We start from the raw sequence: 20049 nt of genomic DNA, 5'->3' as shown, positions 1-20049 counted from the left end.
ACAGTTTAGCAAACTTGCCGCTATTGCATATTTCAGATTGCGCTACACGCTGCTTGAAATGCAACCAGAGGGTCTATTGCGTAACGTTTCAGACCCTCGCGAGAATCTAACAATTGGCCCTCAGGCCCCTGTACCACAACCGTTATGAGTGATGCAATAACAAATAATTATCACTTTTTTGTATGAGAAAGTTAACAAATTATGCCGATTTGAAGGACTTGTAATTTTAATGGTACAGGGGATAGGCGGTGCAGGTGGTAGGACCTTGTGCAAGGTCCGCCCGGATTGCTACCACCATCTTGCTCGCTAATCCTACCGTGAAGCAGCTGTGCTTGCACTGTTTTGTTTCGGCGTGGAGAGTAAGACAGCCGGTGAAATTACTGGCACTTGAGGTATTCCATCTTAGGCCTCTAGGTTGGCAACGCATCTGCACTACCCCTGGTGTTGCAGATATTTATGGGCGGTGGTGATCTCTTACCATCAGGAGACCCACTTGCTCGTTTGCCATCCAGTCGAGAAAAAAAAGGGACTGGCGTAATTAGAAAATTTTGAATTATCATTTTTTTTTGTTCTCAGATGGTACGGAACCAAAGACTGGAAGTTACCGTCGTGGCAGGACTCAAACTGGAAGCACGCAGATTTCTCACACTTCCACGATTATCAAGACAAGTTTAAGACTGACGACTCCACCCAGGAAAAGACGACGCAAAGTTACAATCACGGCTCAAATTATAAGCATAGTTATTAAATATTTAATTTAAATATAGCTTAGTGATTTAGTTTATCTTGGTCAGAATATTAAGCCAATGTTGCAATTGAAAATCAGAAACAAATATGGCAAAAAATACAAACATTAGAATGTAGAACCTCCTCCTTTTTGGAAGTCGATTAAAAATAGCCAAAAACCGGCCAAGTACGAGTTCGACTCGCGCACCGGAGGTTCCGTATAGTCTCCTAATATTTCGTAATAAAGTACATAACACTGCTTCGATATTCAAGTGGAAAATATAAATTATACATAATCTGTGCGTTGTTAGGACTAAGCAGGTAAAACATAAGTATGGCAGAAAGGTAAATTTGAAGTTTCGCTACAAATATTTTACTACCATGGAATTTTTATTTCTTATGTTGCCTGTTTTTATACTATAGCCGCAATCCGCGAAATTATTGCGAAAATGTCAAAAAATAATAAAAACCGGTCAACCGTGAGTCGGTTTTAGAAAAAATATTTAAAGTATGTAAATAAACTTAAAAATAATAATTTCTTGTATGGACAACCCCATTAATTTTTATTTTATTTTTATTATTTGTTGTTGTAGTGGTAATAGAAATACAAATTATGTGTAAGCTTCAGCTGTCAATATATTGTTCCCTAGATACAGCCCTGTCACAGACAGACAGACGGACAGTGAATCAAAACTAATAGGGTTCCATTTGTCACCCTTTGGGTACGGAACCCTAAAAACAACCATGTACTTGAGAAAAGTGTTCCTTTTATTTTAAACTTGAGCACAGTAATAATTATTAGACTTAGGGAAGCCAGTGATTTTTTTGCAATATTTGTTAAAATTAAGTAATGAAAATACTTAACTAGTAACCTAAAGTAGTAATAGTCAATTAGTAACTTTCTTGTTTGAATTTTTGGAATCTTGTGAACACCTAATTTGTATTAAATTTTATAGCCGGCCAGGAACAAAATAATATACAGTTTTCATTTAAATAAATGCATTTAAGTATGGTACAAAAAATATTTAAGACAATACGTAAATTTTGTAACGAATAAGCTAGAAAAACAAGATTTGGATTTTTGCAAATACCTTTTGTTTGATCCCTGCAGCGAATTTAAGATTTTCCCACTTTATTTTGGAAATTAAGGATAAAAGTAAAATTATTTGAAATTGTAAAGTTCCAAAAGTTTTTCGAGCCGATTCGTTAATTTAACATTTAAACTTATTAAACAAAGTTATTATTATTAAATAGGTATGTTTTATTTTTATTTGCGTTTGCCTTTTGTTTTAACCAACACCTCTGGTTCACTATCGGACCTGCAACGAGTATACGAAAGCAGTTAAGAGACACATATTATTTAAATATATTTATGTTAGTCGAAGTGGAATTTACACGCGGAAAACAAGTATATTTTTCTGTAGTCCAAATCACCGCGCCTCAACGTTTTCTCTGAGTTATGGTTTACGCTTTTCACTACTTTAAACTATTACATGATTCTGTTTTTTTTTTTTAATTTAACATTTTACTAAAACTGTATAGATGAATTCCGACTTTACTGCACTAGAAGCACTGTCTCTTTTAATATAAAAAGACATAAAACTTTTAGGTACTGCGAGGAATTAAATTCCAATAATGATATAAATTAAACATTACTCACTCTCCACTGCCCTCGGGGGTTTCTGGTATAGTGACGTTTCCTTTGGACGCTCGCCTACTGTCCGCTAGCACGCTAGAGTCGTTCAGGAGGGATTGTTGCTGCAATAAAAAAAAACTATTAAAAGAATACAAACGGCACGTTTTCATGTCCGTATTGTATAATCGGTGTAAATTAAGAAATTATAAGATACAAACAAAGGAAACAAATAAGTTTTATAATCAAATATCAAGCAAGCATACCATCAGTGGCACGGACCCGTGCTTATACAGTTCACGAACGGACATGGATATGGCTTTGAGCATATGAGGGGTTAAATTAATTTCATGTTGTCCATTTTAAATACAGCAAGTAGTAAACAAAAATTAAGATTGTGAAAAAATTATGTTGAAATCAGTACTCAAAAAACCTAAATTGTTGCTTTGGCCGGTTTCATTTCAGCGTTAACACTGCTTTGAATACAAAAATTTTATGTCTTGATAAGAAACTCAAAACAACGAAATATAAGCTTTAGTTTGACATAGTTTATAGCAGATTGGACCTATGTGTAATGGTGATTTTCCACCGGAGAGGCGAGACGAGAATTGAAATTTGTATGGCGGCGCCCGCGGCGGCCGGGTCAATCAACTATTTTACCGACACTTTTGGCGTCTCCTGCGTTACCAAAATTGTCTCTAGCGTTACCAAAAAATCGTACTTCCAATAAGATATTTCACGGTTTAATAGCTTCAACTTACGTAGGATGGCATGTATTCATGTACACCATCTATTAAATTACAGAAAAAACATGTTTACTTACAAAAATCTGCAATTGTTTGATAAATGTCGCGGACAGATTAGTGTCGGTAAAAAAGTTGATTGACCCGGCCCGCGGCGGCTCGCGACGGGCGCGCGAGAATGCATACAAATTTTATTTCAATTCTCGTCTCGTCTCGCCTCGCCGGTGAAAAAGCACCTTAACAGAGGTGTGGTGTGAAAATTTTCGTCAGATAACCCGTAGAGCGGGAGAAACATGAGGTAGGTACCTGCGGATGGGACACTTTGCAGTTCACGTAGACGACCTAGGTATATCATACTTGTTAATACTAACGTCACTTAAAAAATATAGGCAACCCGGTGGAAACCGAGTTGTGAATGTAATAGACGTACCACATCGTTGTCGTAGACAATGGTATGCAGTTCTGTCTCGTCCGCAGAGTCGTCTTCGCCGGGATAGTGGAAGCTGCCCGCGCTGCTGCGTGAACTCGTGGACGCGCGGGTTTGCGGTTTGCTCGCGGTTTTGGTTACTGTTGACAACATAAATGAGTTAGTGCCTATTATAGGTAGTCTAATGCGGTTACAACGGGTCCATGCTATGGACAAAGTAAATACAGGACAGTAAACCATTACAACTGAAACATCGTGCATCTTGTACGTGTGCGCGATTTACGTGTGCACAAAAGCTGGCACTAATGGATTAAACGAAAGTAATGTTCCAGCTCTTGTGAATCAACCTGTATCTTTGTTTGAATATGATTTACTATCCTGTATTTATTTCGAAATGTTGGCAGTTTAAATAAAAGTGCCACCATGCGTATTGTACCCAAAAGTAATTAAGAATTCATTTCTTTAATTTATATTTGATACATAACAAAGTTTATTTTCATACACAAAATCACATCATGTGTGTATAGTAATATAAGAATTCAGCTTAAATTTGACTTAAACAGCAAGAAGGCAGCGGCAGGAGTGGTCAAGCTATATTTTGCAAGACTCTAATGGTGCTACGGGTTGGTGTGACAGGAAGATTTTTATAGAACAAAAAATGGGAAACCAGAGTCGCAAGGTTTCTATATTAGCAGGGGTGGTTTCACATCGCCCACGCCTTCCTCCCGCCTCTGCACGAAGGTGTATATTGTGGATCATGCTCAGCCACTATATGCAATTAGAGGATTGATAAAATCAGCCAGCTTACCTGTTTTCTTCCCTTTTTTCACATTATCTTTTTTCGTCCCTTTATTTCCTTTAGCCTCGATTTCTTTCTTCTTGTCAACCTTATTGGAGCCGTCCGAGTCTGTACTGGAACTGGACTGGAACACTCTAGAAGACTTGCGTATGGTGATGTTCGATGCGTCTATGTCCTGGAGAGGCGGGGTTGGTGATTTCGGAGGTGACGGCGATTTTGGTGGCGCTTTCGTAGATTTCGACGCTTTTGCTTTTAAGGCTGTACAAAAATACGTTTCGTTAGTTCAAATGTAGAGAATTTCAGTGCCACACTAAGGGAAACCGCAGTGTTTGAAGTCAAAAATCTTTGACCAGTGTGTGTTGCCAGTGATGACATACGGATCTGAGACGTAGGCGTTAACGATGGGCCTCATGAGGAAGCTCAAAGTCACTCAAAAGGCTATGGAGAGGGCTATGCTCGGGGTTTCTCTGCGGGATAGAATCAGAAATGAGGATATCCGCAGTAGAACAAAGGTTACCGACATAGCCCGAAGAATTGCGAAACTGAAGTGGCAATGGGCGAGGCACATTGCTCGCAGGACTGAAGGCCGATGGGGTCAAAAGGTTCTCGAATGGCGTCCGCGGACCGGGATACGAGCTGTCGGTAGGCCTCCAACAAGATGGAGCGACGACCTGGTTAAGATCGCGGGATCGCGGTGGATGCGAAAAGCACAAGACCGGTCTGAGTGGAGAGCCTTGGGGGAGGCCTATGTCCTGCAGTGGACGTCTTTCGGCTGAAATGATGACTAAGGGAAAAACACTAAAGGAATTGTTTTCATCAGATAGAAAGGGGGGGGGGGGTTTACGGGAGCGAGCAATCAATCTAGCTTGATCTTATCTGTAGTGAAACGAGTTCCGGCAACGCATCTGCAGTCCTGATGGTGCTGCCGATGTCTATGGGCGACGGTAATCACTTAACATCAAGTGAACCGTCTGCTCTTTTGTCTGCTGTAATAGCGAACTTTGTATGCTGTAAAAAAAAAGTGTTTCGAGTTTAACTCACTGCCACCTGACTTGACTGACCACAGGTGCCACCAACGCACATGTGCCTTCAAAATGTATGAATAATTATAACAGCGGCACAGGGTGAAAGTCACGGTGACGCATATATGCGTCGGTGGCAGTGAATGCGTTAAGCCCGAGCAACACTCTTGCGGGGCTGGGCTAAAACTACACAGTATCTAGTAATAGTAGTCCTTTATACTATCATACCTCGTTCCACATCAGCAACAGATCGCTGAGACCGGCTCCTTTTAATGCCACCTTTTTCTGTTTCCTCTTGCGATGCTTGTGCTTTAGTTTTCTTCTCTTTGGCACGGCCAGCTTTTGTACTGTCGGAGCCGCTTCCTTGTTTAGTTATTGAAAGTTTTTTCTTTTTGCCTGAATAACACAATACATTGTCACATAATTCTTCTTACATAGAGTTTTCAATTTGAAAGGAAAAAATACGACCCACAATAAAAAAACAGAAGACGGTGGCAATATGGCACACACCAGTTCCTAATGCGATATAGCGTCGTGCATTAACGCAACGCAGGTGGTGGCATACAGTGCGGTAATCCGACTCAACGCCACGCAACGCACCAGTAGGGCCCTGCTCTTACGCTGTACTCTCAGACGGATAGATTCGTCGTCGGCATTGAAGAAGTTAGTAACAAATACAAATATCTTTATTGCCAGAACATGGTCAATACAATACAAAATGTTTTAGTGGTACAGGATGTTCTTATGTTCTACCCTAACTGGGCGTGCAATATTAAAATCATTTTCTCTCAGCATTTACAATAATATAGGACAACTATAAGCCATGTCAGTTAATTATTACGTCAGAATATGCTAACGGACCTTTAGTGACTTTGGCCTTTTTAACCGGTGACACGCCGCTGCTGTCGCTCTGATCGCCGGCGGCCTCCACTGCCTCAGCTTGGGGCTGCGAGTCTGGGATAAAGTCAGGAGACACTTCCGCTTCCGGGCTGGCAGCTTCAGCATTTTGTGGAATTTCTGTGCCTAAAGATGAATGAGTTAATTTGCTAAACCTTGGTATCGTCATTTTTTTATTTATACAAAAATAGGCTTGCGTTTGACCACGAGTACGCCTGATGGTAAGCGAAGGTGTATAGACCAAGATGGAGCACACTTGCCTACCTAAAAAAATCCTAATAATTATTTAAAAAAAAGCGGAATTTTATTAAGTTTTTTATACCTAAACTAGCCGTTGCCCGTGACTTCGAATAAACGCTCGGGCGGTTCGTGCGTAGCTCCTAAATAACCTTGCCTTCCAATATACACATAATCTCATGATGAGATCGATCTCGAAGGCATCAAGGACCGATGCCCTGTTTTCTATTGTGCCGTCATTCACATATGGAGTGCTACCAACCTTCATTAATGTTTGAGACAGCGTCAGAGGGCGAAGTCTCGTCAATCTCGACCTCTTCCTCTACTGTTTCGTTAATAACAACGTGCGTGCTTCTAGCGAGAGGTTGGCCTGTGGCTGTGGGCAAGAATAAACCATGTTGATTCAGCTTATTTTATAAAATTTCATTTGTGTTGTGATTTCATGTAAGATACATAGAGTATATAAGGTACTTACGTAAAGATGTTGTGATACGCCCTACGTGAGCAAAAGTGTCATCCGCTTGCATTGTACCTTCTGTGATACCTAAAATAATATGAAAACCCATAAATCGAAATTAAATTTTGTTACATATCTGCAAAAGGTGTGTTTAGTAGGCAGTTAGAACTCTGCCCACTATAAAAAATTATTACGCTATGGTATGGTTTATAGCTTTACCTGTAGTTGACATTTTGTTCATGGTTAGTCGCTCAGAGGCTTCAATTGCGCCCAAATACCGAGTAAGATTGCGCGTTGATTGTTTGTCAGGTAATTTCTGGAATAAACCAAATAAAAATTGTATACCATCCACCAGAGGCGTCCGAAGAGGCAGAGCGGTGTGCAAGGAAAATCAGGCTAGGAAAATGTAGTAGGTACTCGTTTTAGTGGATATTTTTAGCATGCACCTGCCAATCGAGCTGAAAAGCGCTCAGGTCGTCCCGCCATTTCCTCTTGGATCTGCCTCTGCTCCTTTGGCCATCCTTCGGAACCCATTCGGTAATGATTCGTGACCATCGGTCTGGATGCATGCGGCAGACATGTCCAGCCCAGTCCCACTTCAGCTTAGCGGTGCACCATATTAACAAATATAAATAAATGCTAATAAGATATGTCATTTTTGACGGACCTCTATACTCGAAACTAAAATTGCAAGTCAATTTGACCAGTAAAATTGTTTTCAAACATACAAATACAACACGATCATTGGAAGTTACATGAAAATTTGTAATTTGTAACAAAACTATATAGTTACGATGTTAGCCGCCGGACGCTCGATCTATAATAAAACCTTTAAACATCCTCGTCGATTACAATGATGGCTTACTGAGACAAGGTTGTTCAACCGGCCAAGCATACGTTTCTTTAAAGCACTCACAAGACACAGGTCCTTCAGCATGACAGCCAGCTCGGCGGCTTGTCTCGCGTCGCGCGGCGGCGAGAGCAGAGCGAGCATACGGCACGCCAGTCCCACCTCGGACGCCGCCGGCCGCCGCACCAGGTAGCTGCACAGGATCATCGCCATCGAGCCTTGGCTGTCAGTCAGCTGGTGAACGAAGAAACATGTGGAAGAAGTCGCTATTATAAATAAAATAAAAACCGGCCAAGTGCGAGTCGGACTCGCGCACCGAGGGTTCCGTACAAATATTTTAATTATATGATGTAACTAAAAATTTATGCTTTTCGCAATTTTTGTTTTATCTGTACTATAAGACGTTCCTTTGTACCAAATTTCAAGATTCTGAGTTCACGGGAAGTACCCTGTAGGTTTTGATTTCCTTACGAGTGTCGAAAATTTTCAGCATAAACGGCTGTATCTTTTGATTGCGTTGGGTATTTGATATTAATTGCAGCTTGATACCTCCACGCGTTCCTGAGAAAATGAGTCTTGACAGACGAACGGACGGACGAACAACGTTCCGTTCTGTTTTTTCTTTTTGAGGTATGGAGCCCTAAAAAAACTAAACTATTAGCTCAAAAGCTGTGCTAGGAGAATTAACGGCTAGACCAACACATTAACAGTACAAAGGAATACTTGACCAAAGAACAGCCTAGATACAGGCACCTATCATTGCTTCCTAATGCCAGCAGGGCTACTCCGAAACTCGAAAGTCGTGTCGTGCGGTCCCTCTCGCTCTCGTATCAAACAGTATAAGTGTCAGAGGGACCGCACGACACGAATTTCGAGTTTCGGAGTAGCCTACCTGGTAATTTAAATAATAATATATATTTTTATACATTTTATTTCATTACGGTACTCATCATTCATCAATAAAATGAATTATTTTTAACTAATCTTTTAAAACCAGCAATATCAGCAATTAACTTACAGACAGAATTTAGCAAATAAATATAGTATTTAAGGCTTTTCAGCCACATTAAGTGATAGGCGCCTTGCTTGACATTCCTATTCTACTTTATTAGTACTGTGGTCGCAACTCCACGCTCAAATCTCTTAGTATCATAATTACCTCGTGATTGATGCGTGTAAGTGAGACAATGAACCTGACGACTGCCTCTTGGTCGATCTCGGCAAGGGGCGAGCTGGTTGGCGCGTTGGCGAGCGCTCGGAGCGTCGGCAATGTTGCTTTCTGAAATATGCATAACATAGAAACGTTCTCGCGATTATCACCTTCGATTTGCAGTTAGAGAGTTGATAACTTATAAGTCAATTTACAACTGTGTGAGGGCCATTCTTATAGGGGCGCTATCTAATATTTTGTAAACATGTACATAATACTTTTCATAACTCGATTATCAAATATTGTTATTTAATAATTTTGTGATGCACGCATAGACATTATTATTCACTCATTCAATTCATTCGTGCCAGTTCTTGAGCATCGACCTACATATAGTACCTTTATACATAGGAACAGTCAGTAACAGAACACTACTACTAGATGTGTAAAAAAATGTGCGTAACTCACAAAACGGTATCTTTCAATCTTTCATATTTATTCAAACGGTATCTTTGTTACGTTCGTTTTAATTCAATCATTAAAGTTCAAATGTATTAACAAATGATAAGCGTGTTTTAGTGTCTAAAAAATACCTGGATCTGTTCTTGTGCACCCTCAACGTTGGTGGGGAAAGTTTGAAAAAATACTCCAATGGTCTGACGTAGCATATCCTCATCCACTAAAAAATAAATAAAAAACAAAATAAGAAAGTAAACCTAAACATTTTTTTTTAATTAAATATAGAAAAATTAAAGATACTACCTGTAGCAGGATTGAACCACAGAAGCATTAGTCGGCTCAGTATAGCGGATGATTCTATCTGACCAAGGTGCAGAAGGCGACAAAGTCCTTCAACTATGATCAGTCTGTATGATGCACACTAGAAAAAAACAATTTAGTTATTGATAACGTTAAATTAAAATCTACGCAGGATGATTGTTGTTGAATTGAATACATCGTTTAGTATACTTACTGGACTATCCATTATTTTTAATAACATCTCAATAACTGTGCCGTGGGTTGGAGACATGGATAAAGCCGACTCAGAAATTGTACCTGCAAGTTAAAGGTTTTTTTTTATATATATAAATGTACGTACATAAAAGCAAAGTAAATCGCATAAGATCGATACAGAGAGAAAGGGAAAGAGAGAAAGACACTTAACTTCGGACTGAATAATGAAAATGACTGTGATCATCATACCTACATAGACATTTTGAAGGGTCTCTGACTAAACCTCAAATACGAAATTTTATGACATTGGAATATCTAATTTATATGTATCTAAAATGTTAATTCGAATTTCTTAATATTTGATATTTACGAGTTTGAGTCATAGATCTGTTGATTTTCATTATGTCGTTGGACCTATTCGCCGCAGCTTACGTGGAACATTAAAACACGTGAAACCTGTTGTTTATACATATTATTGTGTCAGACATACCATCTTCATCGATAGCGTCGATATAGCTCTTCCGTTTGCTTCTGGACTCGTTTTTGGAGTCGTCCCTGAGCTCGGTGGACTCGTCCTCGAAAACCCTCGCCCCGTGGACGCACATCAAGTCGACTATACAACGTAGCACCGTCGATACTACTTGCTCGTTCGAAGTGTCTATGAGCTGAAAGTTTTTTTTTCTTTGTTAGCTAGTTAGCCTATTTTATTCTTACCGTAATTAATCGAATCAGTCAACTTTGCGGAGGTCATCAATGAACTAGAAACAATTACCTACTTTGCTCACCCGCGTCCTTATGATAGCTGCGTCTATAGTCTATGCAACTAATGTGTGAACTCCAACTACACACTGCAAGAACACACACAAATCACACAAACCAAACTATCACCGCCCCCCTAAGAACAACACAACCACCGTTCCACACTATACTTACATTTGCGAAGAAGAATGATTTATTATCTTTGGCGAAGTTCTTATCCAACATTCCGAACAGAGCGACTGTTTCCAAGGCAGCTTCCAAGACGTCAGGGTTTTGGAAAATCTCGACCTAAATCAAAAATAGTTAATTTTCAAAGCTATATAGAACACTATCGTTCTTTAACATAAAGGCTGACGTACTATGTTAATTAAGACGGGTGGATCAACAATTTCTTGTTGTTATTCTGTCCCGTCAGCGAGGGGACAAAAGTAGTACAGTTTAATAGAAGAAATGTTGTGTCACATTATACTAACACGCTTATTTGATGCCCAATTATAGAAGAGGCTTAAAACTACCACAAAAATGCGTGTTTGGCAAATTTGAATCCTATAAACTTACGGTTTAAAGACTGACTCAGAAAAAGTTGATCGACCCAGACTTATCTTTACTGGACCTTACTAATACTCGTATCATAAATGCGAAAATACGTCTGTCTATCTTCACGCTTATGCAAACGCTCAATATGTATTGCATTGTATTGACGTGCGCACGCCATCGACTAAACAGTCGATAAAAACTAGGGCTGGCTCATACATATAATTTTTGACTGATCAGTCAAATGTTTTTTTATAAATTATGTGAATTAAGTACTCTATTCACTCACTTCTAGGTCGTTGAATATCGTCTGCAGCATCGGAGTGACGGCCGTGAGTTGTGGCGTGTCCAGCGCGCAGTTCAGAATGGTCAGACACTTAGTCAGGGTCTCAGGATCCGACTGCTTCTCTCTTATTGTCTAAGAAAAACATTGTGACTATAGCTCTACATATTACCATGAGGAAAAACTAAAAAAAGGAATTAGTATACATGGATAATAAATAGGGAATATTCCGCAAAGCTCTGCGCAGGGGGCGACACTAGCACAAACCGTAAACAAACCGCCACGATAACGTCAGTTGTCTTTATAGTTTGTCGCCATGACGGATCATGGCATATTTTATTAGTAACAAAATAACATGATATTAACATCGATAGTAACGATAGAGTTATGTCCAAAAAAATAATTGAAATAATAACTAATATGATGTTATGGCATCCTACGGACATTTAAGACGTTTACGGTTTGTGCTAGTGCTGCATTCAGACGACAGAACAATGCAGTAATATCCCCTATATGGGACCAAACTTGAAGCCAATCTCTTTCCGTGGGTGTCGCATAAGGCGACTAAGGGACCTGATCTGAAAGTTGACAGCAGCGCTCTCTATTGCCGACTATGGACTTCGCTCGAAACGAAATAATATGATATTATGTCATCCTACGGATATTTAAGATACCTACTCAAAAAACTGTTTACGGTTTGTGCTAGTGCTGCACTCTGACGGCAGTTAATTGCAGTAATATTCCCTATTATTTCGACTAATTTTTAAATGAACGCTTTCTTTTTTCAGTTCTGAAATGAAACCTGCTAATAAAAAAATAAAACATTACAGACCAATTACTTACAGGTACGGGAGGGGGAGGAGGCTGGGGCGTCGCCTGAGCACCGAGTTCTTCTAACTGTTTCTGTATATCCGCTACCTAAAAAAAAAAAATTCAAGTATTACGTATATTTTCACACATCGTCGGAGGACAGTGCAAATCCACTTATCTAATACGTAAATACCGCGTGTCTGCACCACATCCAGTATTCTGGCGATGGTTTTTACTTCCGTATTTGTTTTGTTTCAACGAATTTAGAGTAAAATTAGAAACGTGTAATTATCCAATGTTAGTTACGCGTATTTGCACTATGTTCGATTTTCGAGTTTTTTAATCTTTTAGTACTTAGTTAGGAATAAAGCAGGTCTGTACATGGCAGCTTACCTTAGCTTTGCACTCGGCAGCGAGCGCGTAGTTTTCCTCCCTAACGGCCTCTTCCTGCGCTTCAATTGCTACGTTGAGTGAAACGCGAAGGCGTGCTCGCTAAAATAAAATAAATAAAAATGTAGCAAGAAGATACTAAGAAAAAACAAAAAATTATGTAAGAAAATATATCATAAGCTGATTACGGTACGCTGTTGTCACAAAAAGAAAAGTTTGCGCAAGAAAAAAGCAAAATAATCAACGAAGGAAATATTTGCTATACATATGTAAGTTGAATGACAATGCAATGCAAGTAGAGTCAGCAAAAAGCTTGTGATAAAAATGTATGTTTTTAACAAAAACTTATATGCGTTTGAAACAATTTAACTGACAAAGATACGCCCTCTTGACAGGACAGGAGTTGACAAAATGACGGTTAAACTGTTTGAAGTAGCCACTCTTTAATAGCCCTTGGTATAGCTCAAGTTCAAAATTCAACTCACCTGCATTTTTATTTGGGCGCAGTCGACCTGGACCGGGGGCGGCGGCGGCGGCGGCGCTTCGGGCTCCGGCGGGTCTCGCAGCGCTGATATCACGCCGCAAACCACCTCCATGCGAGGAGACAGCTCGGGGAACACCAGTTCCAAAGCTGATACAAGGGACCGGATCACGTCTGCGCTGAGGTGCCCGTAGTCACCTGGTGAAGTCGAACGTTTGGTAAAACATTTTATCATATTGCAAGGCAGTGTGCCCGTGCGAATAAAATCTTCAGCAATCATCGGTCAAAGTTTGAATTTTGTTCGACGGTGGCGACGACGCATCAGTTTTAATTCACACATTATGAGCAAGAATTTATCAGTTTCAGACAAGGTTTTTATTAAACTGGTGCTGACGTTCGATGTAATTCAGCATCTGTGAAAATCCCTCTGCGCGATCGAAGATTGTCCAAGTAAAAGCTAGTTCCCAATGTAAAAAATTTATAAGTATGAAACTATTCACATTCACACTTGCCCGACACTGATTTTGTGTCGGTGCCAACAAGAAATATCTTGTGTATTGCCAGCTCTTTAAGTCCGGAAAAAAACGTGTCGAGTCTCGCTCGCCTATAAGTATGATGCTGTTCGCATTGCTTGCAGGTCGGAGCCTGACATTCGACAAGTGGGAACCAGCTCTAACTAATATTCGTGGTAGTACTATACTATAAAACTTGTTCACCAGACCCAAGCATATAGTTTTTTATTGGTGTTACCAGTGAGCACATCGCTGATGAGAGTCTGCAGTGCGCCGCGGCCGGCAGGGTCGGTGGCGTCGTACACTCGCAGCATGCAACCAAGTTCGTGGAGCACGTACTGGCGCGTGCTAAACGCCACTGGCTCTTCAGATTCCGATGGGCACGGGGACTCCACGATGCTGGGACAAGGTGATTAGAATTTGTTTTTAATAGTTGTATATGAAAAATCTGCTCAATTATTGTTTCGATATCCATATCTCCAGACTACTCTGGTTTATAGGTGAAGGTGAAAATTTTGTATATTTTAATGTAATCCATTTATTGTTTTTTTATTTATTTATTTGACAAACCATTGTAACAATACCTACACATATTACATTAAAATCGTAAACGACTTTAATTTATTTTAATTTTGTACATCGAAAATAAAAATAAAATGTTTTGTATGCAGATAAACTCGATATAGTATTCTTGTGACAACTTCTACACAAAACTTTATCTTTTTTAATATTTTTCCACTTGTATCGTATTATTGATAGCCTTAATGTGGGTTAAATTATAGTACAGGATTTTTTTACACCATTTATAAACGATAATCAACCTTAGGGTGGTAGACAACATATTTGGCTGATGGTCCTAATAATACTCACGCCCTGATGTACCCCGTGAGCACGACCAAGTCAGGCAGCACAGTCTCTAGGGTCTCATCGTCATCGATCCTCTGCAGATGCTCGGCCAGGTGGCGCCAGTACCAAGCCGTCTCCTTGTTTAGCTTCTCCGCGGGGATGAGACGGAGGGACTTCTCCGTAGGCAGCCATACCAGGAGCTCGGAGATTGGGAGACGTCTGGAGAGATTGTGAAACCTTACTATACAAGTGTTTACTCGTATTATGTTCCTTTTTGACACGTAAACCTTTGTCAGAAAACATTGTACTGTTGTTTGTTGATGATTGTGTTACTGAGATACAGTAGTTAGGCCAGGCCCTATACTACGAAGGGCAAAATTCGAACTTCGTTTATTGCTGTCTCGCTGACGCTAATATTAAATAATACAAGAGTGAGAGGGGCGGAACAATACGAACTTCGATTTCCGAATTTCGCAGTAGCCCCGCAGACCAGTGCGGTTAGTGAACGACTCGTACGTACTAACCCCACTAGTCGTCCAAATTTGATCCAAAACTGCGTAAACATTTTTACGAAATGGAGTAACAAACATCCAAACTTTCGCATTTATAATATTTGCCATAGGATATCCAACATCACATTAGGTATGCTATGATCAAAATATCTTACTTGAACAGAGACTCGAGCAGTTTCGCAGCGACATATTGCGAGTCCTTGGCATCCTGTGCATTGTCCAAACGTATGGCCTTCAGTAGATCAATGATATTGCCCTCGAAAGTGCTGAGCCAGCCGGGGATGAGTATCTCTTCGACCACGCGGCGAACGCGAGTGCTGCGCTCCGATAGGCCCACCTGTTGAGAAGATGGGTTATATTGATTAAGGGTTTACTAATGTTTTGGCGAATAACGTTTGGCAACCTGTCTCATTTCCCAACTGTGTAATATTTCTGAAACTGTAAATATTTCCGGATTTTATTAAAACTAACCTAACCCAACCTAAAGGGTTCTACACGATGGCCCTGAAATATTTACTGTATTAGAGTTTGCGGAATGAAACGTTGCGAAATGAAGTCAAAGTCAAAATATCTTTATTCAATTTAGGCTAAAACAAGCACTTACGAATGTCAAAAAAAAACTACCACCGGTTCGGAAAAACCTCTGTTGAGAAGAATCCGGCAAGAAACTCAACGAGGTATATTTTTTTAAACCGATTTACAATATTATTAAATGATATCTATACATCACAAGTATTTAACACAACTTTATTTTTAACACAGTAGGTTCGCTATTTGAAGGGATCGCTAATGCGGATCGGAATTATTTCCAAATATCCCTGTCCGCACCGCCTCGTCCACGTCACAGAGTCGCTCCAGAACGAACGGCACGTTACGGGTGCACTTCGCTATGTGTCACTATAACACTGACCTTGAGCGTGTGTACTCTCTGCCGCACCCTGAGCTGTGTCACGTTAACGGCGGCGATGTACATGAACGCCGCGCGACGCACCGCCTCGTCCACGTCACAGAGTCGCTCCAGAACGAACGGCACGTTACGGGTGCACTTCGCTATGTGTCACTATAACACTGACCTTGAGCGTGTGTACTCTCTGCCGCACCCTGAGCTGTGTCACGTTAACGGCGGCGATGTACATGAACGCCGCGCGACGCACCGCCTCGTCCACGTCACAGAGTCGCTCCAGAACGAACGGCACGTTACGGGTGCACTTCGCTATCTGCGTTACTATAGCCCTGTGGAATTGTAAATAACTTGGGTGCTTAACCAGCACTTTTCTGTGATCGTAGACTAAATATATGGCTACAGATGTTGATGCTACACAACTGTGGACTAAATTCTAGCCCTTTACGCAAAAACGTTGCGTGTAGTGTCCATCTATAAATTACGCGCACCAATTTTGGGATTCTTAGAACGTTTAACACTTTCTATTATGAAAACCGGAAATATTTCGTTCGTACGAGATGCATCAGCATCATCCATATACATATACATATATCAGAATAATTTCTGAGTAAACCTTATGAAAATTATTTCAAGGATCAATTTTGTGAACTACAGCACAATCCCACCCTCCCATCTTGAAATAAGAGGAGGTTTGTACCCATCACTGGAACGTATAGGCACTGATAGGATATATAAACCAGAGATGAGATGTAAGTAAACCGTTGAATAGACATGTTTTTAATAAACCATGTTTTTGATAAGGCCGCCTATTGCTTATTATGGAAAATCTTTACCTGTGTTTCCTGTACTGCTTACTATGTTTTGTGTTCAATAAAGAGTCATTGTATTGTATTGTTTGTATTACATTGAAATCGGTACCTCCTAACAGAAGCGCTGGGGTCGCAGCTCATATGGAACCGGTAGGCCCGCGTGACCTCGTCGTCGGGATCCTTGGGGTCCTGGAGCCGCTGCAGCGCGAGCGCCGCGCGGCACCGCACCGCGCCGCGCGTGTCTTGCAGCCTTTGCATCTGTTGCCAATAATAGCTAGATAGAGCCTACTCTACCAGTTGTGCATTCGCCATGTAGCAAGAGTAGCAATTGCTACGAGTTCCATGCGTCTAGGTTCCATGGGTCTAGGTCATCGTAGAAAATATAAACTTAAATAGAAGTCATCATCATCATCAGCCGGAAGACGTCCACTGCTGAACAAAGGCCTCCCCCTTAGAACGCCACAATGAACGACAACTCGCCACTTGCATCCATCGGTTTTCCGCAACTTCACGATGTCGTCAGTCCACCCAGGGTGGGAGGCCTGCCAACGCTTCGTCTTCCGGTTTGTGGTCGCCACTCGAGGACTTTTCTTAAATTTCTATTTATGAAACTATTTTTCAAATCAATGTATGTACAACACTACCACCACAAAACCATCAAAAACCACAGGCAAATAATGAGGATGGTATTCAAATGATCAACTATAATGTAGCTTAACCTCGTGGGGCCTGGCATATTATATATATATGACATATAATTTGAACTTTACTTGATTGACATTCGGTTTAAATTGTGAGAACAGAAATTTTACGTCAGCCCTCAGGAGGTTAATCAAGTTGAGATATCAACATTGTGTAATAGTCTATGAGCCAACAGTTGATAATAAACACCAACTTAGATAAGTTGAGGTACTTTTTGTCAAGATACATTCAGTATTTTTCAAACTTTTTCAGGATGCGACCCCCCTGGGTCTGGAAATAATTTGGCGACCCCCTGCTTACCTGCACTTACAATTATTTGTATTAATCTTATGTTAATAATAATAAACATTGTTAATCATACACAATAACGATGCGGCTGCGACCCCCCTAAGGGGCATCCGCGCCCCCCGGGGGGTCGCGACCCACAGATTGAAAGACACTGCATTAATTAATACCTGTGATACAAGAAGCTTGTTGCAGATGTCTTCATCCAAAGAGGCATCCTCACCAAGAGCAGACAGCACAGCTTCAAGCAACTGACTTGCTCTGTAGCGGACAGACTGGCCAGACACACATTGGCACTGTAAAATTAAAATTATTCTACTTTACTGGCTATATCACTAAGTTTTCTCCCACATGGGTCACACAGTATGGAAGTAATAAAGAAACTTACTGATAATTATCAATGACAATAATATTCACACCTCCATGTGATATGCATAAAGTTAAGTCTGTAGTGTGTAGGTATATAAGAGATCCCTTATTAGGGATAAGTTCACCTTTGTACTTCTCTCTGTATCTGTATTTTTTATTTTTAAAAAATTTCATACAATAAAGAGTTTAAATACATTTATATTTTGAGCAATTTTTTTTGGCATCATGTCAGTAGTGTGTATCCGAACACGAGAAATGAATATCACAGGACACTTGATACCAATTGACCTAGTCCCAAGGTAAGCAAAGCTTGTCTAATAGGTAAGGATGGGCCGAAGCTAGTTTTAGATTCGGTTTAAATTAATTTCGGCAGCATGAGCCGAACTTCGATTAAAATGCCAAACATTCGGCACTAGTAAAAAAGAATGTACTTGTACTATTTTGACTGAAATTAATAGAAAGCATATCAGTACAATGTGCAACAAAAATGAAATAAACATCTTGATTACAATTACTTAGTACTTAAATTAAATAAAAAAAAAAAAGTTTTTGGTGCACAGTTATCACACAATACATACTAAGCATGCAATATTTTTAATTGTTAAAGGGTGTTCTCAACAATTACATTTAACAACCTCTACTCATATATCTACTTGTATTTAAATTTTACTAGAGGCAGGATATTGAACCAAAGTTCGGCCGAATTTTTTTATTTTTACCAAATGTTTGGCCGAACTTTGTATTTGGTTTAACCACATTCAGCCCATCTCTAGTAATAGGTACTAGGTTGCAGATAAATAACCTTAAATATATACAACATGTTATCTATATTGTATCCAAGCCACAAGAATAAAGATTAATATTTTTCATACAACTATCTGACCCAACTGGGGATTGCACCAGGGATCTCAAGCTTCATAGTCCATTTCTCTAACTACTGGGATGCGCTCATAAAAGTATTCACAGGACATAGTAAACACTCACATCAAAAATAATGTTGATAATAAACAACAGGAACTCTTCCTCGTCATCCAGTGTGGTGCAGAAAGTGGCCACAAACTTGATGACTCTGTCCACATTGGTGCTGGTATCTCCAAAGGTAAATAAGTACATTAGGGCATTCTTGAAGCTCTCCCGGAATGCTTCTTCATCTGTCTGTAAATTTAACAAAAACAAAATAAAAGATAGCACTGTGTATTCACCAGCACCAATAGCTAACACAAAAAAGTTGTTGTTGAACAAATTATCTGATATAACTATTTCAACAGATATTTTGGCATGTTCCACTGAGGCAGGTATTATAAATGCAGGTAACTGTACATACACCCTTGTTTGTGTACTCATGAATAAATAGTTTCAAATGCACATATAACTAACATAAACAATAAAATAATCATTTATTGAATCAGGCGTTACTTTGCGGAGGTCCATATCAATGAACTAAAAGAATTTCCTTGCTCTCCCGCGACCTTACGATAGCTAAGCTTATGCAGAATAATATATATTTTGCATAGGCTTAGCTATCGTAAGGTCGCGGGTGAGCAAGGAAATTCTTTTAGTTCATTAAAATGATGTTTACGAGGCATTTTCGTTTGATGTTTGGGATTTTCATTCACGATTGGGAAAGAATATATTTATGCTATTATAATATTGACTTACCTTTTTGTAAAGTTTAGTCATTTCCTTTGCATACTTTTTGTGCTGAACAACGTTGTGTTGAACGTTTTGAAATATCTGAAACATTGTTGTAATGTTTCGAGGATTTGGCTTTGACTTATTTAGAGCCACACTTTGCAGGACATCTGCTTCCGAAGGAGGCATGTTGTTTAAATTTTCAGGGTACAATAAATCTAGACACTGTACAATATTCTTGCCACAAATGTAAGTAATGAAAAGAAGAAATAATTTTTATAGCAAGTAAACGACCGTTGCGGCTTGTTTATCTAATTTGAAATTTC

The 20049-nt window shown here is 39.8% G+C and overlaps 2 protein-coding genes across 3 annotated transcripts in view; one reads left to right on the top strand and one right to left on the bottom strand.

Annotated features, from left to right (window-relative positions):
* LOC141431177 (glucose dehydrogenase [FAD, quinone]-like) overlaps positions 1-1969 on the top strand; it is a 12653-nt gene extending 10684 nt beyond the window's left edge. For both annotated transcript variants that reach the window (XM_074092223.1, XM_074092222.1), the window contains one exon: positions 577-1969. In XM_074092223.1, coding sequence (XP_073948324.1) covers positions 577-748 — 172 coding nt within the window. In that variant the 3' untranslated portion in view covers positions 749-1969. The remainder of the gene's footprint in view (positions 1-576) is intronic.
* Cap-G (Chromosome associated protein G) lies at positions 1709-20049 on the bottom strand. Its single transcript, XM_074092220.1, has 28 exons — positions 19751-20049; positions 19076-19246; positions 17893-18018; positions 16845-16993; positions 16096-16255; positions 15178-15359; positions 14535-14729; positions 13903-14063; positions 13157-13350; positions 12675-12773; positions 12315-12389; positions 11478-11606; positions 10829-10942; positions 10386-10560; positions 9915-9997; positions 9704-9821; positions 9535-9620; positions 8951-9070; positions 7858-8025; positions 7161-7257; positions 6960-7028; positions 6747-6860; positions 6212-6373; positions 5579-5746; positions 4338-4586; positions 3533-3669; positions 2387-2484; positions 1709-2045 (listed from the first exon to the last, which is right to left on the bottom strand). Exons 1-28 carry the CDS (start codon positions 19910-19912, stop codon positions 1994-1996), a joined length of 3813 nt encoding a protein of 1270 aa, XP_073948321.1. The 5' UTR covers positions 19913-20049; the 3' UTR covers positions 1709-1993.

This window comes from Choristoneura fumiferana, chromosome 9, assembly GCF_025370935.1.
Source record: "Choristoneura fumiferana chromosome 9, NRCan_CFum_1, whole genome shotgun sequence".
Taxonomy (NCBI): domain Eukaryota; kingdom Metazoa; phylum Arthropoda; class Insecta; order Lepidoptera; family Tortricidae; genus Choristoneura; species Choristoneura fumiferana.
Note: the sequence above shows the minus strand (reverse complement) of the source record. Positions and strands in the feature narration are given on the sequence as shown.

Excerpts from the sequence above, each read along its gene's own strand:
- Cap-G (XM_074092220.1), bottom strand. The coding sequence starts at position 19,912 with ATGCCTCCTTCGGAAGCAGATGTCCTGCAAAGTGTGGCTCTAAATAAG. Across the intron at positions 14,730-15,177 it reads CTGCTCGAGTCTCTGTTCAA|ACGTCTCCCAATCTCCGAGC; the intron begins GTAAGATATTTT and ends CAATCTCTCCAG. Across the intron at positions 12,390-12,674 it reads CTGCCGAGTGCAAAGCTAAG|GTAGCGGATATACAGAAACA; the intron begins GTAAGCTGCCAT and ends TTTTTTTTTTAG.